Here is a 20,710-nt window from a genome sequence, read left to right as displayed (position 1 = left end):
CCCATCTGCGAAAATGACAATGGAATGGTGACACTTTTTGGAAAACAATCTTTCATGTAAATAAAATAAGGGTCGCTTTTGTTGTCATCATGATAATGTATACCTATGAGTTCTCTCCGCCTTTACCGACCTAGTATGAATTTCCTGTGTGTGTGTGTATGTGTGTGTGTGTGTGTATGTGTGTATGTGTGTGTGAATATGTGTGTATCTAAAAACAATGTCAACGCCTGGACAAGTCATAGTCAAAAAGGCCTAATTCATTACAGATCTATGAAAAGTTAAAATACTCGTTTCTCTAATAGGGAAACCTCGTGAGCAAGACACGCGATACGTATTTTTAAATGTAAACGAGCGCGCACGAGGTGCACTTAAAATAAACCCATCTGCGAAAATGACAATGGAATGGTGACACCATTTGGAAAAAACTCTTTCATGTAAATAAAATAAATATACCTACAAAATACTGTATCTAACACCTGTTGTCAGGTGTATCGATCGACTCAACCATAGTCGCAAAGTTAATTATAGATTTAATGAGATAGCTGGTCATTATAGAACAGATGGCGCGTTAAGTATAGATGTAATGAGATAGATGACCACATAAAAAACAACAGGCGTGGTTCACCCGGACGTTTTTTCAACACAAATTGTTGTTATGACCTATTGAAAACACTAAATTTGTTAAATATTTTATTTCAATGAGTATGTAAACATACATTTTTTTTTAAAAATAAAAATAATTTGTATCGTTTTAAAATACTTCGTTATTTTAAAATTAAACAAACTAATAAAAACAAACTAATTAAAATCAAACTAATTAAAAACAAACGAAAAAAATTAACCACTGATATTATGCGAGTTTATATTTTATTCACAAAGTAAATTTTGCTAACTAATGTGAAAAATAGTGAATGTTGTGCATGGTCCTGGTATTCAGATAAAAAAGTAAACTCGGCTGAATGCACTTCGCGAAAAAGTAATTACTTTTACAACTGCGTGAGGAAGGACAAAGAGATTTCACTTCACCTTCGCGGAACCCAGCACCTGTCGGCCATAAAAAGCAGGAAGCCGAACGAAGCGAAATCCCAGAGACGGAGCTCGCGTTCCAATGCACCGTGTGAACCTTTACCTGTCGGTCATAAATCAAACTGGGCTGTCAAGCCGAGTGTGAAAAGGTCATTAATCTCGGGCGATAGAACCGCCGAAAACTTCGCTGGTGCCCGACGTTATTTGATGTGTGGAATAATTTGAAACAGGTGTAGTTAATGGTTGTTGGGACCCGACACAAAGAAAAAACCTATTTTTGTCTACATTAGCTTTACTCGTTTATTTTAAATAACAACAAATAAACAAAGAAAAAACAATCAAATAAACAAAAAATAAATAAAAAAAAACAAATGAACAAATATAAAATTAATTAAAATTTAAAAATAAAATTTAAAAAAAAAATTAATTTAAAAATTAAAATTTTTAAAAATTTTAATTAAAAAAATAATAATTAAACTAATAAAAAAATAAAAAAAATTAATTTAAAAAATTAAAAAATTAAACTAATTAAAAATTAATAAAAACTACTAAATTAAAAACAAAATAAATAAAAAATTCAAACTAATTATAAATTAATAAAAACTACTAAATTAAAAACAAAATAAATAAAAAATTCAAACTAATTAAAAATTGAACTAATTAAAAATAATTAAAAACAAACTAATTAAAAACAAACTAATTAAAAACAACAAACAAATTAAAAACTCATTAAAAACAAACAAATTAAAAACAAACAAAGCAATTATGTAACTAGGTCACCGGTAGTGGTTACGTCACAAGGTCACCCTCTCACCTGACCTACTGAGCTACTGACCTACTCCCCATCCCCATCCCCCTGCACCTGCGCCACCTCCCCATCCCCATCCCCCTCCGGAGTATTTTACTATATGTCGTTGTACCTCCGGTCTGCGCCCCTGACTGCACCTGGAGTATTTTACTATATCTCATTTTCCCTGCGCCTGCGCCTTGAGTATTTTCTCATATCTCGTTGTACCAGGCAGCGCCTGCTCCTGCGCCTGCGCCAGTTGGCGTAGTATTTTACTATATCTCATTGTCCCTGCGCCTCACCCTCCCAGGTGGGGAGTATTTTACTATATCTTGTTGTCCCTAGGCCTCCACCTGCGCCTCCGCCAGGTGGGAGTATTTTACTATATAACCTTTGCGCCTCCGCCTGCGTCAAAAAAAACGACCCAAAAGGGACCTAATATACTACTCGTTTTACACCTATAACTATAAAGAAAATAACTATAAAGAAAAGCGTGGGTCTCTTCTCAAATATTAGTAAAGGTATCCAATATATAGATTAAAGTGACCCAATATATAAAGTGAGCCACGCTTTTCTTTATAGTTATGTAAATAGTAGTCTATAATTTATTTTTAACCTTTTAGTGCATTATTACATAAAAGCTTGTTATTAAAATGTTTTTTTATGAATTTTTTTTATATAAGAATATTCGAGAAAGTTTAGGGAATATCACTCCCGGTTTATTTCTCTAAGCATTAGTGTGTGTAAATTACTGAAGAACAATCACTGCTGCAGTCGATTAGTTTTCTTGTTTTTGTTTGTACAAAACCACTATCCAGGTGGAAAATTTTTTTTTTTCGGATTTGGCTTCCCCTCCCCCCCTCCCTAAACGGCCTGCGTTATGCGACAACGACGTTTCTAAATGTTTGCAGTCAGTAAGTATATCCGCAGGTGTCATTTGGTTGATATTGGATATTATATCATAAAGGAAGCCAATCAGAATATTAGGTTGTTCTAATTGTTAGAACCTCTGTTTCAAAGCCTGCATACCCTTATCCAAGATAGTGTTATAGAATTCTACCTTATAATTCTGTTTAGGATCTTGTTGTGCCAAGAAATAGTTTAGTTTAAAAATCTAAATCTCTCTAGAGTTTTATAGAGTCAAAATCGGGGGCGGAACTACAGTGCCGCCAGACCCTGCAACGCGGGGGGCCCCACGATGTTTAGGGGCCCAATTCCGACCAAAAAAAAACAATGAATTTTCTATTCATAAATAATGTTTTTCGTGCACCTTGATAGTGGTTTTGTAAAAAACAAGCAGGTCTACTATAGCAGTGATTGTTCTACAGTAACTAACACACACTGTTGCGTAGAAAAATATAAAATCTACAAGTGGTGTACTTTGAAAGATAGGCAAACTTTCAAACTACTTCCATGACTTACTGCCCTTCATTAAAACACGGGTGCCCATAAATCTCATTTAAATAGCTTTGTACAATGTAAATTAAAAAGCAATTTATTCTCTTAATTATTATCTGAATAAGGCATACTAAAGAGTCCTATATCTATAAAAATGAATGTATTCAAAACCATTGCACAAATCAAGCTTACGTGTTTATATAATTTTGACCAGTTAGCTTGTTATTATCTTCCACAATTTTCGGTAAACATGAACATGTAATACAAACATTGTATTTAAAAAAAATACAAACATTTGTACCACCAGCGTTTTGCAACTACAGTGAACAGAGCACAATTTTACACGAAAACGCTGAAATCAATGTAATAATCGAATTTAAAACAAGTTAATAAAAAGTCTAGTGACAATTTAAGCGCAATTTCCTTATGTTATCCATAATTTTAAATCGAGATAAATCATATATTCAGCAACGGTGCCCAAATATTAAAACGTTTATATCAGTATTTGACTATGATTAAAACCCGCCCTCTTGTTTGTAAACATTAGCACGTGGAAAAAAACGAGCGACGCGTAGCTCGCCTCTCTCTCTCTCTCTCTCTCTCTCTCTCTCTCTTGCCGCGCGCAGTGATGCGAACGATCCCACGTCGCGACAGGCTAGCCTCCCGTATCAGTCGAAAATAAATATAAACTCCTACACGATGCTCAGTTTAAATGTTCTTAATTAATTTTTTGTGACCGAACAAAAGGATATTTTTGAAAACTTTCTTCATCAATATTGGTCTAAATTATGACAGGAATCGATTGGTAAATGTTTCAAGTCGCTAAGTGGTCTGGTTGCCGAGATATGGGCCAAAAACTGCATTTTTTTCGAGGTTTTTTGGCTTTTCCGGGAAATCCAGGAGTTCCGGGAATTTTGTTGGCCCACAATCATCCTCGGAACTTGCTTAACATATTTGCTTTTCGAACTAGTCCTCGATATTGCTTCGTTGAAGAGGAGATACGACTTAAAGCTGCGGACAAACACCCATCCAGAAATAACGAATTAATAATCGCAATTGTCAGTATGGAAATTGCGCTAAAAAAATACAAACATTTGTAAAACACGATTATTGCGGGTCCGAAATGAGTTCGGACTTATTTTTGCCTTGTTTGTTATCTCAGAGTGGTTATACATTGCAATAAAATAGATTAAAATACTCAGGTAATTGACTATTTAAAATTTAGAGAAGCAGGCTACTTATGTATATGCAGGGGCGTAGCAGGGGTTGCGGACCGCACCGGATGACACCATTAAGGGGGTGACACCAAGGCGAAAGATAGCAAAATATATAGAGAAAAACTCGAGGGGGGGGGGGGGTGCAAATCGAAAACTTGAGGGGGGGTGCAAACCGAAAATTTGAAAGTTTGTCCCTGGGAAGGGTCTCTATGCTTCTGGGGGGGGGGGGGTGACACCATTAAGTGCCGCACCGGGTGACACCCGACCTCGCTACGCCACTGTATATATATATATATATATATATATATATATATATATATATATATATATATATATATATATATATATATATATATATATATATATATATATATATATATATATATATATATATATATATATATATATATATATATATATATATATATATATATATATATATATATATATATATATATATATATATATATATATATATATATATATATATATATATATATATATATATATATATATATATATATATATATAGGGGGGGTGGCAAAATAATTTTTTTGCGGGGGAGCCTTTTTTAGCGCAATTTCCATATCGACAATTGCGATTATTAATTCGTTCTGGATGGATGTGTGTCCGCAGCTTTAAGTCGTATCTCCTCTTCAACGAAGCAATATCGAGGACTAGTTCGAAAAGCAAATATGTTAAGCAAGTTCCGAGGATGATTGTGGGCCAACAAAATTCCCGAAACTCCTGGATTTCCCGGAAAAGCCAAAAAACCTCGAAAAAATGCAGTTTTTTGGCCCATATCTCGGCAACCAGACCACTTAGCGACTTGAAACATTTACCAATCGATTCCTGTCATAATTTAGAACAACATTGCCGAAGAAAGTTTTCAAAAATATCCTATTGTTCGGTCACAAAAAATTAATTAAGGAAATTACGCTTAAATTGTCACTAGACTTTTTATTAACTTGTTTGGCTAGTTAGGCCCATTACTTATTCCTACTAGCCCGCTTATAATCGAGTGTGACGTCTTTTATGGACGACTCCGGATAGGAACAGCGTCATGGAAAATGAAATAGTTAGGGTGATAACGATATTGGAAAGTAAATGGCATAGGAACAGAAATAAGAAAACGGATGGGTTTAAGCCAGGGTTCCCAGAAAAAATGCGCAATCGGAAAACCCGTGCGTCACCGGGTAGGCCTACATGCTTCTAGAAAATCTAGTACAAATTTTCTATCCTCGACTTCTCTTTGATTATAAGTTTAATCTTTTCCATCTGCCTAAAAATAACGACAGGGAATTCCCAGTATGGTTTGCATAATGAAGTTTAAAATAAACACAGATCTAATCTAGATTCTATGTAGATCTAGTATGTTACATAGTCCCTACTAGAAATACTACTATGTAATTTGGAGGAAGTAAAAAACACAACTTACAACCAATATATTATAGATCTAGATCTAGTTCTAGATCTATAATAATAATCTAGATCTAGATTTCTAGATACCTGACTTAGTTTTTATTTATATTTTTAAATTTATGTAGTCTAGTAGTACTACTAGTCTAGATCTAGATTCTAGATCTAGATCTAGAATAATCTAGATTCTAGTTAGATCTAGTTAGGCCTGCTTAACATTAAGAATTTTATTTGTTTGATGAATTAAGAATAGAATCAAGAAGTTCAGTATGTACTAAATTTAACTAGATCTACTATAGTATGTAGGCCTATGTAGTAGTAATAGTAGTATGTACTAGTATGTAGGCCTATGTACTTCTACTTATGAGATTTCTAGATCTAGAATATCTAGATCTAGCTAGATTCTAAAATCTAATAGGCCCTAGGGGCCCCCTAGGCCTATTACAATTTAATATTTATGTTAGGCCTATAGTAATAGGCCTACAGCTAGATTTTTAGTAATAGATCTAGATCAGCTTAGATTTAAAAAAAGAATGAAAGGCGTAGAGTCCCTAGAGTGGCGTTGACTTTTTATAGAGATATCTAGATCTAGATCTAATCCTAATTTTTTAGACATGGATGCAAACAATTAAAAATAAAGGTAATCTATCGTTTTAGGTTCGTAAAATCGCCCGCGACTCTAGTAATGTGAAAAACAAGTGACTCCTTACATTTTAATAATTATTTTACATTTTGAGGAGGATTTATGTTTTGAAAAATACAAAAATGTTTCCTTGTTTCATTTATGTACCTGTTTTTAAACAATGGAATTAAAACTTTTCAGTAATAAATGAAGACTAGCGATGTTTCCAACAGATGCAACCATGCTCATTACTATAGCAGCCATCTTATTTATTTTTTTTATTGTAGACTTATAGCACAAGATTCGGGGGAAGCCACTCTAACTTACAGATGGCCACTTTTTATATAGCAAATCCTGCTCGCAAGCACTGCTGCTGTTTAAAGTTAATTTCTTGACTATATTGATATATTTTGCCATTGATTTAGGTTTATTATTCATTTATCTATAATATTTGACACAAATTTATCACAATATACTTCTATTAAAGCCTTGACAATGAGGTAACTTTTTCGTACATTATTAGCCGCGGGCAATTCTACGTACCTAAAGCGATAGATTACCAAAATAAAACATGATTATCATTAGGCCTAGGCCTAACAATTTAAATTTTAAACAAACTAGACTAGATCTAGATCTAGGATCTAGATTTAGTAATCTATTAGAAAGTACTTTGAAAGTACAAACATTAATATTCAATTAGCTATCAGCCTGACTAGTAGCGCCCTTAAGTAATTGTTAAGCCTATTCTTAATCTTAACTACTAGATCTAGTAACTCTAATCTAATAAAGTCTAATAGTAGGGCCTACCAGGGGCTGATTGAGCTTGAGTAGATCCCTGGGCAGAAAATATCTGTGCGCCCCTATATAAGATATAGATCTAATAATAGGAACAGCTTTTCCAGTTTGAATATTCAATATAGAGTTAGGATATATTTATAAATCACCGCTCTGTACTTTGTACTAGATTAAGTTAATAAAATATTAATAATATAATAATTAATAGTCAGGCTTGTTATAAATGTAAACAAAAATGTATCTAATAGGCTAATTTTCTCCATACAGGTGGTTTTATTAATATGGCAAGTTTTGACCCTAGTGAGAACATAAAAGATGCTGATTCTAAATTGATCAAATATCCAATGAAACGTTTGGACATTTCTGTTAAGAAATTTGTAAAGGTGCTTGATATTGACTTGGACAGATTGAAAAAACACAGCTTGAGTTTGGCAAGAGTAAGTATAAACTTAAAACTTATTAATTAAGTATTAGGTTAATAAATTACATAGTGAGTAAGTTTCTGAGTGTTTTAACAATTGCTGTTTCTTGGGTTATATTTTAAAATTGTAAAACCACTTAGGAAATATATATATGTATTTATACACACACATATATTTATATAAACACAGATATATACAGATACACATGTACCAATACATACGTATATATATATATATATATATATATATATATATATATATATATATATATATATATATATATATATATATATATATATATATATATATATATATATATATATATATATATATATAAATATATATGAAACTTTGGGAAGTTAATGCTTCTGAGAAAGTGTCTTCCAAAATAAATATTAAACTTCTTTAGTTCATATATAACAATGATTACCAAATTCTTTCCCATTATCTTTTGATTTTCAATGCTAGCAATAGTATAAACTTGATTAAATGATCCTGGTTACTTAGTATAAACTTGACAGCGCTGTCCGAGTTACTTGGCATATCAATAATATCCACCTGGAGTCTTGACTTAAATTATTTAGATATCACAGGTTTGAAAACTAAACTTCTCTTGCACAAAGATAAATAAAATAATTAAACATCATCACTACGTTGGATGTTGGCTAGGATTTTACGTGCCAGTGTGCATTGGCTGGCCAATGTACGAAATACGTAGCCAATTTTTAGTTCTTCAGATCTTTGCCAAGAAAGCAGGCTAATTCACACATAGGCTGGCCAATGCATGCATTAGCACACACATATATATTTAAAGAAACACATACATACTTATATACAGTTATGCAGACATAAATACATACAGGTGTATATAAACATACATTGGTTGATGATGAAAATTAAAGCAAACCTGGGCAACAAATAATAAAAAACACTTTTTTATGTTTTGTAATTATGTTTATTTATACAATAATATATGAATAAAATGTAATATTACAGTATTTGAAGGCTGAGGACTGGAGTGGTCTACATAAAGAGCAAGTGAATGTTGTACGTACAATACAACAAGTAGAAGCCAATATCAAAGAAATTGAGAAAGCACGAGAGCAGGTTTTTGTATTTAAATTTAATTTTTTAAAATTTTTTTGCCACTTAACAACATTTAGGAACATGAAAATGTTATGACTTGAGTATTCTCTACCAGTTTGTTTATTTTTGGACTGATGATTACATTTTGATGTATTAAGTGTATGTGTTAGAACAACTCTGGTATCATTCTCTCCACCTCTTAATAATGCATTTAAAAGATTGTTATAAAAGTTTATTTTATGTTTTACTTGTAAAAATATCTATTTAATTCCTGATATCATAATGATAAATCTACTACAATAGTCACTCAAATTTTAGGTAATTGATGAAGATCTTATTCAGTTTGATGTTAAAATACAAGATGTTAAGAATAAAGCTCAACTGGCAGTAAAAGAATTGATGAACTTTATTGGAATAAATACTTCAAATAAAGGTATGCTTATTCACACCCTACTCTATTACTTATAATAAGACACTGCGGTGCACTGAAAAGCACAGCATGGTGCGATGTTTACTTTTATGGTTCCAAAAGCTATAGCGATGACGGACTGACACACGCTCAGCCCGCTTATATATATATATATATATATATATATATATATACAACCTGCAAATCACCTACTAGATGTGTATACAGATCTAACCACAAAGTTAGAAACAATAAGAGCAATAAAGAACATGGCAAAGCAGCTGGCCCGGACAGCATCCCACTAGAGGCACTCAAGGCAGACCCAGCCATATCAGCAGACATACTACATCCTCTACTTAAGCAGATTTGAGAAGGAGAGATAATCCCATCTGACTGGAAACTGGGATACCTGATAAAACTGCCAAAGAAGGGAGACCTGACAAAATGCAACAACTGGAGAGGGATAATGCTTTCAGTTCCAAGTAAGGTTCTGACAAGAACTATCCTAGAGAGACTTAGAGATGCCTTTGACAAAAAGCTGAGACAAGAGCAGGCTGGTTTTCGTCAGGACAGGTCATGTACTGACCACATTGCCACGCTGCGCATCATTATCGAAAAGTCCCTTGAGTGGCAATCCCCCTTATACATGACTTTTCTCGACTTCGAAAAGGCGTTTGACAGTGTGAATAGAGATGCTATCTGGAAGTTAATGAGCCACCATGGAATACCCAAAAAATTTATATCTATTACACAGAAACTATATGAAGACTCCACCAGTCAGGTAATACACAAGGGAACGCTAACAAAACCATTCACGGTGACGACGGGAGTAAGACAGGGATGTATGCTATCGCCAATGATATTCTTGATAGTAATCGACTGGATCATGCTGAGGGCCACAAAAAACGACACAGGAATCCAGTGGAGTTTCACAAAAAGGTTGGAGGATCTTGATTTTGCCGATGACATCTGCCTACTATCTCATAAGCAGCAACACACGCAAGCCAAACTAAATCGGCTGTCTGAAGAAGATTCCAAAATTGGACTAAAAATCAATAAAAACAAAACAGAGGTCATCAGAATCAATAACAGCCAGGACCTGCCCATACAGCTAAGTGGAGAAGGTTTACGAGAAACAAACACATTCACATATCTGGGAAGCGTGATCAATAAGGACGGGGGAGCAGACGAGGACATAAAATGCCGTATCAACAAGGCTAGATGTGCCTTCAACTCGCTGCGCCCGATGTGGAGGTCCACGGCCCTGTCACTCCGGAGCAAAATTGGGATTTTCAACACGAATGTTAAGGCAGTGCTACTCTATGGCTCGGAGACCTGGAGGGTTACGAAGACAAATACTGATAGGCTACAGGCGTTCGTAAACAAATGCTTACGACATATACTCAAAGGCTACAGGACATTACCCCCCTGGATATTTCCACCCCCCCCCGGACATTCCCCCCCGTATTTACCCCCCGGAGCAATTACCCCCCCCCTGTCAATTACCCCCCTGTCAATTACCCCCCCCCCCCCGGGGAATTACCCCCCCCCCCCCTCTCAAGTTAAAATCCTAACTAGAATTTTATACCTATATACTACTTTAATCCAAACCTTAAGAAAAAGACCAAAACCTAAGCATCCACCTTAGCCTGAAACTTCACACAAAACCAAAACCAAAGCTAGACACAACCCTAACCCTAACACTAGCTCTAGCCCTAACCCTAACCCTAGCCCTAAAACATAACCCTAACCCTAACCCTAGCCCTAGCCCTAACCCTGTCCGGGGGGGGGGGGGGGGGTAATTGACAGGGGGGGTAATTACTCTGGGGGGTAATGTCGGGGCGGGGGGGGGGGGAAATATCCGGGGGGTAATTGACAGGGGGGAAATGCCCTGTTCCCATACTCAAAATAAGATGGCCAGACAAAATATCAAACAAAGACATGTGGCAAATTTTAAAACAACAGCCGATAGAGAAAGATATTAAGGCCCGTAAATGGGGATGGATCGGACACACGTTAAGAAAAGAAAAAGAAAACATCGCAAAACATGCATTGGACTGGAATCTCCAGGGGAAAAGGAGGGTGGGCCGGCCAAGGAAAACATGGAAGAGAACGGTTGAGGAGGAGGCGAAAACAGCTGGGCTCTCATGGGCACAGATTGGAGGAGCAGCCCAAAACCGAGTTTGCTGGAGATGTGTGGTTGCAGCCCTTTGCTCCCCAGGGGCCACAAAGGAGTGATGATGATGATGATGTAGTAATGCATTCAATACAAAGAGACATCCATTCTTTTAAGTGTATGTATGTTTAAATGTATATATATATATATATATATATATATATATATATATATATATATATATATATATATATATATATATATATATATATATATATATATATATATATATATATATATATATATATATATATATATATATATATATATATATATATATATATATATACTAGCGTACCCGTCCCCCGCGCGTTGCCGCGGGGATAGAAGAAAGTATGACGAAATGTATTAGAAAGATTTCACCAACGCGTTACCAATCATATGTTCTTAGATGCGTGACCGTCTTTTCTAAAAGTGAGTTATTTAAATGTAAACAATGCCTGCGCTTAAATCATAAGTATCGGGACACAGGTTTACCTACACTACCGCATGTAAACATTGAGTGTACATTAATCACTCACCGAAATAATATGTTAGAACACACTTCGGTGACCGCCCATGGGTCAGAGACGTACAGGGGCGCTCTGAGGGCCCCCACCCCCCGAATACACTACCGCATAGGTGCGGCGTACGACCCCTGGCTCCTTAAAAGTAATAGGCGCCATCGTGCCAAATAGCATCTTGTTAATAATGATGCAGATTTCATCATTCGCTAAAGTGCCACAAATGAACAGGCTTTTTTTCTTTAACACGTAAAAAGTATTTGACATGTTTTAAACATCAGTGTGACTGATGCAATATGCTAGCGTTACTAATGGTCTATTATTAGAAGCTCGATCTCAATTTCTGACTGGATTGTCTAATAGTAGAAGCTTATTGTATCATTCGCAAAGTGACGAAACTCTACAGTAGGCTCCTCATATTCAAAAAGTTATTTTTTCATCTTTCGCAAGGTGACGAAACAGTACAGAAGGATTTCCTCGCGTTACAAAGTTATTTTTAGAAGACTGTTGTAGTTTTACCGCTGAATATAGTAGTACCCCTTACTCGCTATGCAGGACGCTCGATTAACGGATGCCAAGTGCCAACATAGTCGCTCTAAAACTCTGGGCGCCAAACTGTGTATTGACGAAAGTTGTACCCTATATGGCGCCGCCCATTAGAAACTTTAGTTTTCTTTTTCGCAGAAATATTCTCGGGAGTATTCTCATCTACTTCCTAAAGTTTCATGGCACTCGGATGAACCGCATCCGAGTTTTATTTTTTATATACCGTGTATAGAGAAAAAAAATCGCTCCCCCCTGGGGGCGCCGCCCTTGCAATATTAAACAATATTTTTTTGCAGAACCCTACCATTGAGTGATCTCATCATCTCCCCAAAGTTTCATGGTACACGGATGAACGATGTGAAACCAAAATAGACTTTTATTTTTATAAACCGTATATAGAGAAAAATTGCAGCCTCCCGTGGCGCTGCCCTTGCGAAATTAAAAAAGGATTATGTTTTTTACAGAACCCTTCCCTGATCTGTTCTAATCAACTCCTCCAAAGTCCGTTGGCTATCGGATAACGGTGTCACACCAAAATCGACTTTAAAAAAAAATATACTGTATATAGAGCCTCCCGTGGCGCCGCCCTTGCGAAATTAAAAAAAGGATTTTTTTTTACAGAACCCTTCCCTGAATTGTTCTAATGAACTCCCCCAAAGTCTCATGGCTATCGGATAAAGGTGTCACACCAAAATCGACTTTTTTAAAAAAAATATACCGTATATAGAGAAAAATCGCACCCTCCCGTGTCGCCACCCTTGCGAAATTAAAAATGATTTTTTTTACAGAACCCTTCCCTAGAGTTTTATAATGAACTCCCCAAAGTTTCATGCCTATCGGATGAACCACTGCAATTCACTTTTATCATTTTTATATACCGTTTATAGAGAAAAATCGGACCCTCCCGTGGCGCCGCCCTTGCGAAGTTAAAAATTATTTTTTTACAGAACCCTTCCCTAGAGTGGTATAATGAACTCCCCAAAGTCTCATGGCTATCGGATGAACGATGCCAAACCAAAATCGACTTTGATTTTCATATACCGTATATAGAAAAAAAAATCGCGCCCTGCGCCCTGTCGGGGCGCCACCCCTGCGAATTTGTTTGTTTTTTTTCGCAGAAACCTCACCAGGAATATTCTCAACAACTTCCCAAAGTTTCACGGTGATGTGATGAGAGGTGTAGTAATGCATAAAGGACAGACACACACACACAAACATACATTGCTTTATATATATATAGATATAAATAAAATATGAGCCGCCAAGTTGTGTATCATTCCTTCCTTCCGTCATCGGTATAGTCACTTTATCTTCAAGTGGTATTCCTTGCATGGGTAGGCCAACGTTCAAAATAAAAAACCTGAAATATTGTTTTACAAATACTAGCATGAAAAGAAATGAACTTTACTTTGCACTAACTCGAAACAATTATAATCAATGTTATCTGTCAAATTATTGTTTCATTTTCAGAGTCTACAAGTTCACCAAATTATTTGCAGAGCTCAGAATATGAAACACGTGTTGAAGAGAGTTTTCAAACAGCCTCACGTTTAAACCATGAAATTTTGACTTCACAACCTCCAATTAATGAATGTTCATTATCTTATTTTGAAAATATTCCTGTTGCTGAGTTAAACAATGTTATCGTTCCTCCTAGTTCAGATGCTTCTGCATCATGGGAGCAGTTGCAAGAGGTAATTATCCAGACTTCATTCAAAAGTGTTAATATTCATTAGATATTTCAACATACTGTTTAATTAACTACTTTATGGGGGGGGGGGGGGGTGGGAGCATTTAATTTTGCAAGACAAAAATCATATACACAGATGTATAAGCAATATAATATAATAATAGCTAAGTAAACAAAAATAGTTTATTTCTATAGTTAAATTGTAGTAAGCCTATGACAATGTGATTTTTTTTTACTATCAGTATATTGTACATGAACACATGTCTATACTATATGTTTGTTTTAACAAGCAACCATTTAAGATCTCTAAAATTTGAAACATTTGTTAAAAAAAAGGAAAAACTGAGTGGTTAAAATAATTTAACGATTTTTTGTTAGATTTTTGTCTTTAAAATGATAATGCTTTAAAATTTGCTGCATTTTGTTTATAAAGCAAACTAAATTAAAAGATACTATAGTGTTCAAGGTAGATAGTTTCCTCAAATTTCCTAAAAAGAATATTCTGACTACCATTTGAAATAAAAATGAGTCCTGTAAAATGTGCCTTTGGTTTGTGACTGAAGAAATTGATAGGTATGCTTTTATACTAGTTTTAACATGTCAATAAAAAAATTACAATTTTGGTTCCACTTCTTTTGCTATCTTAAAATTCATTTCTAGAATTTTAAGGTTATTTGATTTATTCCTTCTGAAAGTCTTCATTTTTACACATTTTGGGCTTATATGATCACTAAAATAATATTATTAACATTTGTTAGTTAAATAAAAAAATTATAAAAAACACTTTAAAAATAAAACCAACTATACATTTAGAAATTATTGTAAATATTTTCACTCCCTCTGTTACATTAATTCTAGTTTTTGTTAAATATTAGTAGTTGTATACAAGTTAAAAACATGTTCTTTCTACCCAACAGAATATAATGGAGTTAAATGATTTAATACACAATTTCTCATACAAAGTTGAGGTAAGTTGTTTTATTTATTTCAAAATCACTGTGCCATTTATGAAGCAATGTATACTAAAGCTATAAGCTAAGATTGTATTAATTAAATTACAGTTGCAAAACGATGTTATCAATTCTATTGAAGACAATGTTGAGATGTCACAACAGAATATCAGAGAAGCCACCCAGAATTTGGCAAAAGTAAATATTCATTTTTAAAATAAATTTAAACTATAAAAATTATAACTTTTAATACTTTTTAGTGTTGTTATAAAGCAAAACACCATTTCTGTTTATAATAAAATTACTGCTTGGTTATAACTAAATTTTGTTTTTACATTATCAAAGTATCAACTATCGATCCAAATTACATTGACGTGACAGATGTTTTTCTCTAACCATTTTCGACGTGAAAAGCGTTAGAGATATAGTTCAGTATTTATCAAACTTGTTCAGCCCACCGCACTAAAATTCTGCCAACCCCCCTTACAAAATTAATATATAGGCCTATATTTGATGGATGAACGTTGTGACCGCAATCGACTTTTATTTTTATACACCATATATAGAGAGAAAACAAATTGCACCCTGCCGGGGCGCCACCCCTGCGAACTTGAACATGTTTTTAGCGTAGAAACCTCCCCGGGAATATTCTCAACATCTTCCCAAAGTTTCATGGCGATCGTGTGAACGGTGTCACCGCAATTCACTTTTATTATTTTTATATACCTTACTTAGAGAAAAATCGCACCCTCCCGATTAAATTTTAATTAAAATTAATTTTTTTTTACAGAACCGTTCCCCAGAATCTTCTAATCAAATCCCCAAAGTCTCATGGCTATCGGATAAACAATGTCAAACCAAAATCTACTTTTATTTATTTTTTCCCCGCAGAAACCTCCCCAGAAATATTCACAACAACTTCCCAAAGTTTCACGGCGATGTGATGAGAAGTGTAGTAATTCATAAAAGACAGATTCACACAGACACACAGACATATATATATATATATATATATATATATATATATATATATATATATATATATATATATATATATATATATATATATATATATATATATATATATATAAAATATGTACTTTTAATAGTGTCCGTCCCCCTCGAAAATTTTAGTCCGTCCGGCCCTTCCCCCCCCCCCCCCCCCCCCGAGAAAAAAGTCTGGAAGAAACACTGCTAACTACTTGGGAACCTTAAACTTATGGGCATGTTTTTTTTCGTATTCTAAAGAAATGTTAAGCGTAAGTTACTGTGTAAGAAATAGTAAGCATGTAGATCTAAAATAAAATAACATCCTATTTATATCAAAATCAACTTTTAAAAAAGTATCCGTATCATGACCAGAGTGCAAGCTACAAGTCATCTTTACTGCCTGTTGTAGGAGCTGTGGTTGGCGGTGTTGTAGCTGGCCCTGTCGGCCTTGTAGCTGGCATTAAACTTGGAAGTTTAGCGGGTGCTCTTGGTGGAGCAGTTGGTGAGAACAAAACATTCTTTAAAAACTTTTACTTACATATACAACTAGCAAATATCACGTGTTCTTGACACTGCCACTAACAAATTTTTATTTTGACTCATGATCTAAAGATTGTAACAAATGGATTTTTACATACAATCACCTGGTTAGTGCATATACATTCTTTTTGGTATTGCGAGTAGGATCTGAGAGAGCGATCTCTAAATTGAGATACATCAAGAATCGAATGCGAAGATGTTTTTAATAAAAAAAAAAAAATTTAAAAAATCATCAGAGCAACAAGCTTTTAAATGCACTGAAAATAAACTAATTTACTTTCTTTTATAAAAGCTTCTGTCGCTCGTGAGATCTTTTACATATTTTAGCGACAAAAGCTTTTATTAAAGAAAGTAAATTAGTTTTATTATCTTTTGTTTTCTCTTTTTCTATAATATTCATTTCTTAAGACTGACTACTGGTACGAAAGCCGCTCTAAAAATAAATCTTTTTCACCTACTAACCATGAATTCGATCTTTATATTTACAGGATTCGCAAGTGGTCGATATTTTAAAAAGCATCAGGAAAAAGCAAATGAACTTGAGATGAACAATCTCAGTGATAAGCGATCTCTTTCTTTCCCAGAACTAAGTCAACATACACCAGCGCAATTGACTGATAAAGAAAAATATAATAGTGATGAATATGCAAAATCTTCAGTCCCTCTTTCTAAATCTAAAACGGAGGACAATATTGATGTTTTATCAAATGTAACATCTTCGTTTCGCAGATTCTTTTCTCTCACAGATGAATAAAAAAAAGTTTTTATTTAGAAAAATGTCAGATCTTCTTCTTAAATACTGTCATTCCAAATTATCAAAAACTAAAAAATGAATATAATAGCCTATTATAAAAACCAATAATATACATTAAAAAGAAGACATTTTTTCAGGAGTCCTTTTGTTGGGGTCTTTTTTACTGGCCTATTTTGATATGGTTTTGTCGGTAGCCATTTTATAATTTATATATATATATATATATATATATATATATATATATATATATATATATCAGGGGTCTCCAAACTACGGCCCGCGGGCCGGATGCGGCCCGCGAAGTTCTCTCATCCGGCCCGCGGAGATCTTTTTGTCCAAGGAAAAAATCGTTTGTTGGTGATGGCTGAGGAACTTTGCTCAGAAAAATCAAAGACATGCCTGGAAGAAACTGGCCCCCGAACTGAAATTTGATAGTTAATGCAACCCTCGGACTGAAAAGTTTTGAGACCCCTGATATATATTACTGTCAAAGCCCGAAGTGCGTCCAAAGCCTGAAGAGCTTAGCACTAAAAGAGCGTATTTCGTACATTGGCCGGCCAATTCGCACACTGGCCAAAGTCCGAAGACCTTTAACTTGACAGCGTATCTTCTACATTGGCCGGCTAATGCGCGCACTTGCCGGGATATCCTATATAGATTAAGTTGTGATCACGTTTTCATTATTCTGGGTGCGGTTTCATTGTGAGCAACGTATTGTTTGTATTCTATATGCAATGCGACATGAACCAAAAGGGTCGTCAGACCAAGTGAACTCGGGATATAGTTATGATTTTTAATCCATTTTAAATACTTAAACTTTTTAAAATAGAATAGAATCTCATAGAAAAAAGAATTGCGCACCAAGCGAACGCCAAAACAAAATATGCATAATAGTGCGGAATATTATTAGTACTTTATAAATTTACAAGCGGTTTTTGAGAAATCGGAAATAGCGTAAATTACTACTTCCGGTCAACGGAAATTACTCAAAATTTGATAGAAAATAGAGGATTAGATCTTTTACTTACATGTGACATTTCATTTATCTATCTGCTGAAATAGTACTCAAGTTATAGGCTTTTGAAAAAATTCAATGTAAAAAAGTACCACTTCCGGTTATCGGAAATCGCTCAAAAGTTGATCAGGATCTACGATTTAGATAAAATGCTTATATATGAAATTTCATCAACCTAGCTATAACGGTACTCAAGTTATCGTGTTTACACACACACACACACAGACATACGGACAAGATTGCAAAATTATGTTTTCCGTATCAATGAGGTGTAAAAATTTCGATTATTTTTTTTTTTTGCACGATTACAAGACTTTCTCCATACTTCGTATATACGAGAAAGTAAAAAGCACATTTTTATTCCATGTCAACAACATTACGGAAGGATTTTCGTCAACTCTCTGTGTGAAAAATCGTTCATCAAGGAATCCAACAATTGCCATACGAAGCCTTGTTTAAGTTTAAATGCAAAACAAAAGTGGGACTTAGCACTTCAAATCTACCAAGAGAGGCTCTCAATAATTTAGTTAATGAGGAAGATCTAAAGAACATTGAACAAGAAATGGAGGTTGCCATAAACACAACGACATCCTCGGCTAACACATATGCTGCCTTGGCGGAACGTCCAGACTAGTTGCGTGACAATAATATGGCCTATTGATCATGTGCAGTTTGTGAAATATATTGTAGAGTAGCCCATTCTTGTGGATCCTGTGGCAACTATGTCCGCGCAATATGCGGAATAGCCAATGAGGCAGACGAAGGTTATGAAGGGAACATTACTTGCAGATTATGTCACAATAAACAAGAAATCATGGACAACATGTCAGCAGTGTTATGCTGAGTGAGTGGTTTGGGTTGTTTGAACCGATACCATTTTAATTTCCACTACCGTGTGGAGGTGTTGTACCCACAGGCATGCATCATAACATTTGTTCATCAAGACGACATAGGCGACGACTAATCAATAAGATGAAAGCTGGCTTCTTGTTCTTATCTTTATTCTCATACTCAACTCACGTACTCCCTTTCACTAAGGCCAAGAAAATTATACTACCACACACACAGTACCCAACAACCAGTCTCTACACCATCATTCCATGCGTTCAACATACCTTTCGCACCAACATTCACTCGCGCCGATCTATTCTGGGAACATGCATCATAACAAGCAGCATCTCATACTAGCTTGCAAACTCAGGTTGCCAAGACGCTAAAAAAATCAAATACAAATTTTAAACAATCTAAGTGGAACATAAAGTTCGCATCCTTATACCAAATGTTGACAGAGGTCGCGGTGATCCCCGAAGCGTCATTGCAGTTGTCATGAGCGTCGAGGGTGCTTTCTACAAGCTAGGAACAGTGAGTTTTCAATTCTTAACGAAAACCTGCTCTCATTATCGTCCGTTGACACTGAGGAAAAATCACTACTAACCATCGCATCTTCACAATCACCGACCCGCGACCAAGGCTACATTTGCTGCAATTGCACAACCAAATGCATAAAAAATCGCTGCAAGTGTAAAAATAACAAGCCACTATGTAATCCTAAATGCTATAAACGTTCAACTTGTTGTAACAAGTGATAATATTGATTGAGACTATAGTACAATAAAATAATTTGAATGTTTTTGTCATTTACTTTAATATATATATATATATATATATATATATATATATATATATATATATATATATATATATATATATATATATATATATATATATATATATATATATATATATATATATATATATATATATATATATATATATATATATATATTGAACATATAATGATAAAAAGAATCTAAGAATCTACCATAACGGAGCAGTCATTCTAAATGTATTTGATTCCGTTATGTGTCATGCTAACAACATTTTTGAAAACAAATCATAGTGGCAAGCCGATACAAGCCCTTACTTCAAAAAACCGTTATTCCCCTACATTTTGATATACTTACAAAAAAGTAAAGTTAAACTTATTAATCAAAATTATCAGAATAGAACAATGATTTCAGCTGCCATTTGTAGAAGGTACTTTATGTACTAGTTTAAGCTTAGTTTTATTTCTTATTTTGTCACTGGGTATTTTCCAACCACGACGTACTTACAGTGGGTGTCAAAATTATTTTTTAAAACGGTCCTAGAGCTTTTTTGAAAGTTGCTATGTCAAGAACTCACAATTCTAAGATAGAGGGCCTAAACTTGTTTATATAGAGGTGCCCTGTCAAAACGGCCCGGGACTAATTGGCTTCCGTCAAATGGGATCCCGTCTTATTGACTCGCGTCGCGACATATAGGCTCCCGACAAATGGACTCCCGACATATTGGCTCCCGACGGATAGGCTCAGGACATATTGGC

At 34.7% G+C, this 20,710-nt stretch overlaps 1 protein-coding gene across 6 annotated transcripts; it reads left to right on the top strand.

Annotated features, from left to right (window-relative positions):
• The first annotated feature begins 5,476 nt into the window (after positions 1-5,476).
• Positions 5,477-17,469, top strand: LOC131945029 (syntaxin-17). 6 transcript variants are annotated; one of them, XM_059306004.1, is made up of 9 exons: positions 5,477-5,624; positions 7,532-7,701; positions 8,683-8,793; positions 9,091-9,205; positions 13,877-14,100; positions 15,014-15,064; positions 15,158-15,244; positions 16,409-16,538; positions 17,065-17,469. In XM_059306004.1, exons 1-9 carry the CDS (start codon positions 5,492-5,494, stop codon positions 17,328-17,330), a joined length of 1,287 nt encoding a protein of 428 aa, XP_059161987.1. In that variant the 5' UTR covers positions 5,477-5,491; the 3' UTR covers positions 17,331-17,469. The 6 variants fall into 6 exon arrangements, with proteins under 6 accessions (XP_059161987.1, XP_059162025.1, XP_059162005.1 ...); XM_059306042.1 differs by lacking the exon at positions 5,477-5,624 and adding an exon at positions 5,721-5,799; XM_059306022.1 differs by lacking the exon at positions 5,477-5,624 and adding an exon at positions 5,736-5,848.
• Positions 17,470-20,710: the final 3,241 nt, after the last annotated feature.

Source organism: Physella acuta, unplaced genomic scaffold, assembly GCF_028476545.2.
Source record: "Physella acuta isolate Inbredline_101_S28 unplaced genomic scaffold, ASM2847654v3 ptg000049l, whole genome shotgun sequence".
NCBI lineage: Eukaryota > Metazoa > Mollusca > Gastropoda > Physidae > Physella > Physella acuta.
Note: the sequence above shows the minus strand (reverse complement) of the source record. Positions and strands in the feature narration are given on the sequence as shown.

Bases quoted from the DNA above. Each gene is read 5' to 3' on its own strand.
- LOC131945029 (XM_059306004.1), top strand. From the start codon at position 5,492: ATGGAAAATGAAATAGTTAGGGTGATAACGATATTGGAAAGTAAATGG. The intron at 5,625-7,531 runs GTAGGCCTACAT...TTCTCCATACAG, and splicing joins GAAAACCCGTGCGTCACCGG to GTGGTTTTATTAATATGGCA. The intron at 9,206-13,876 runs GTATGCTTATTC...TTTCATTTTCAG, and splicing joins AATAAATACTTCAAATAAAG to AGTCTACAAGTTCACCAAAT.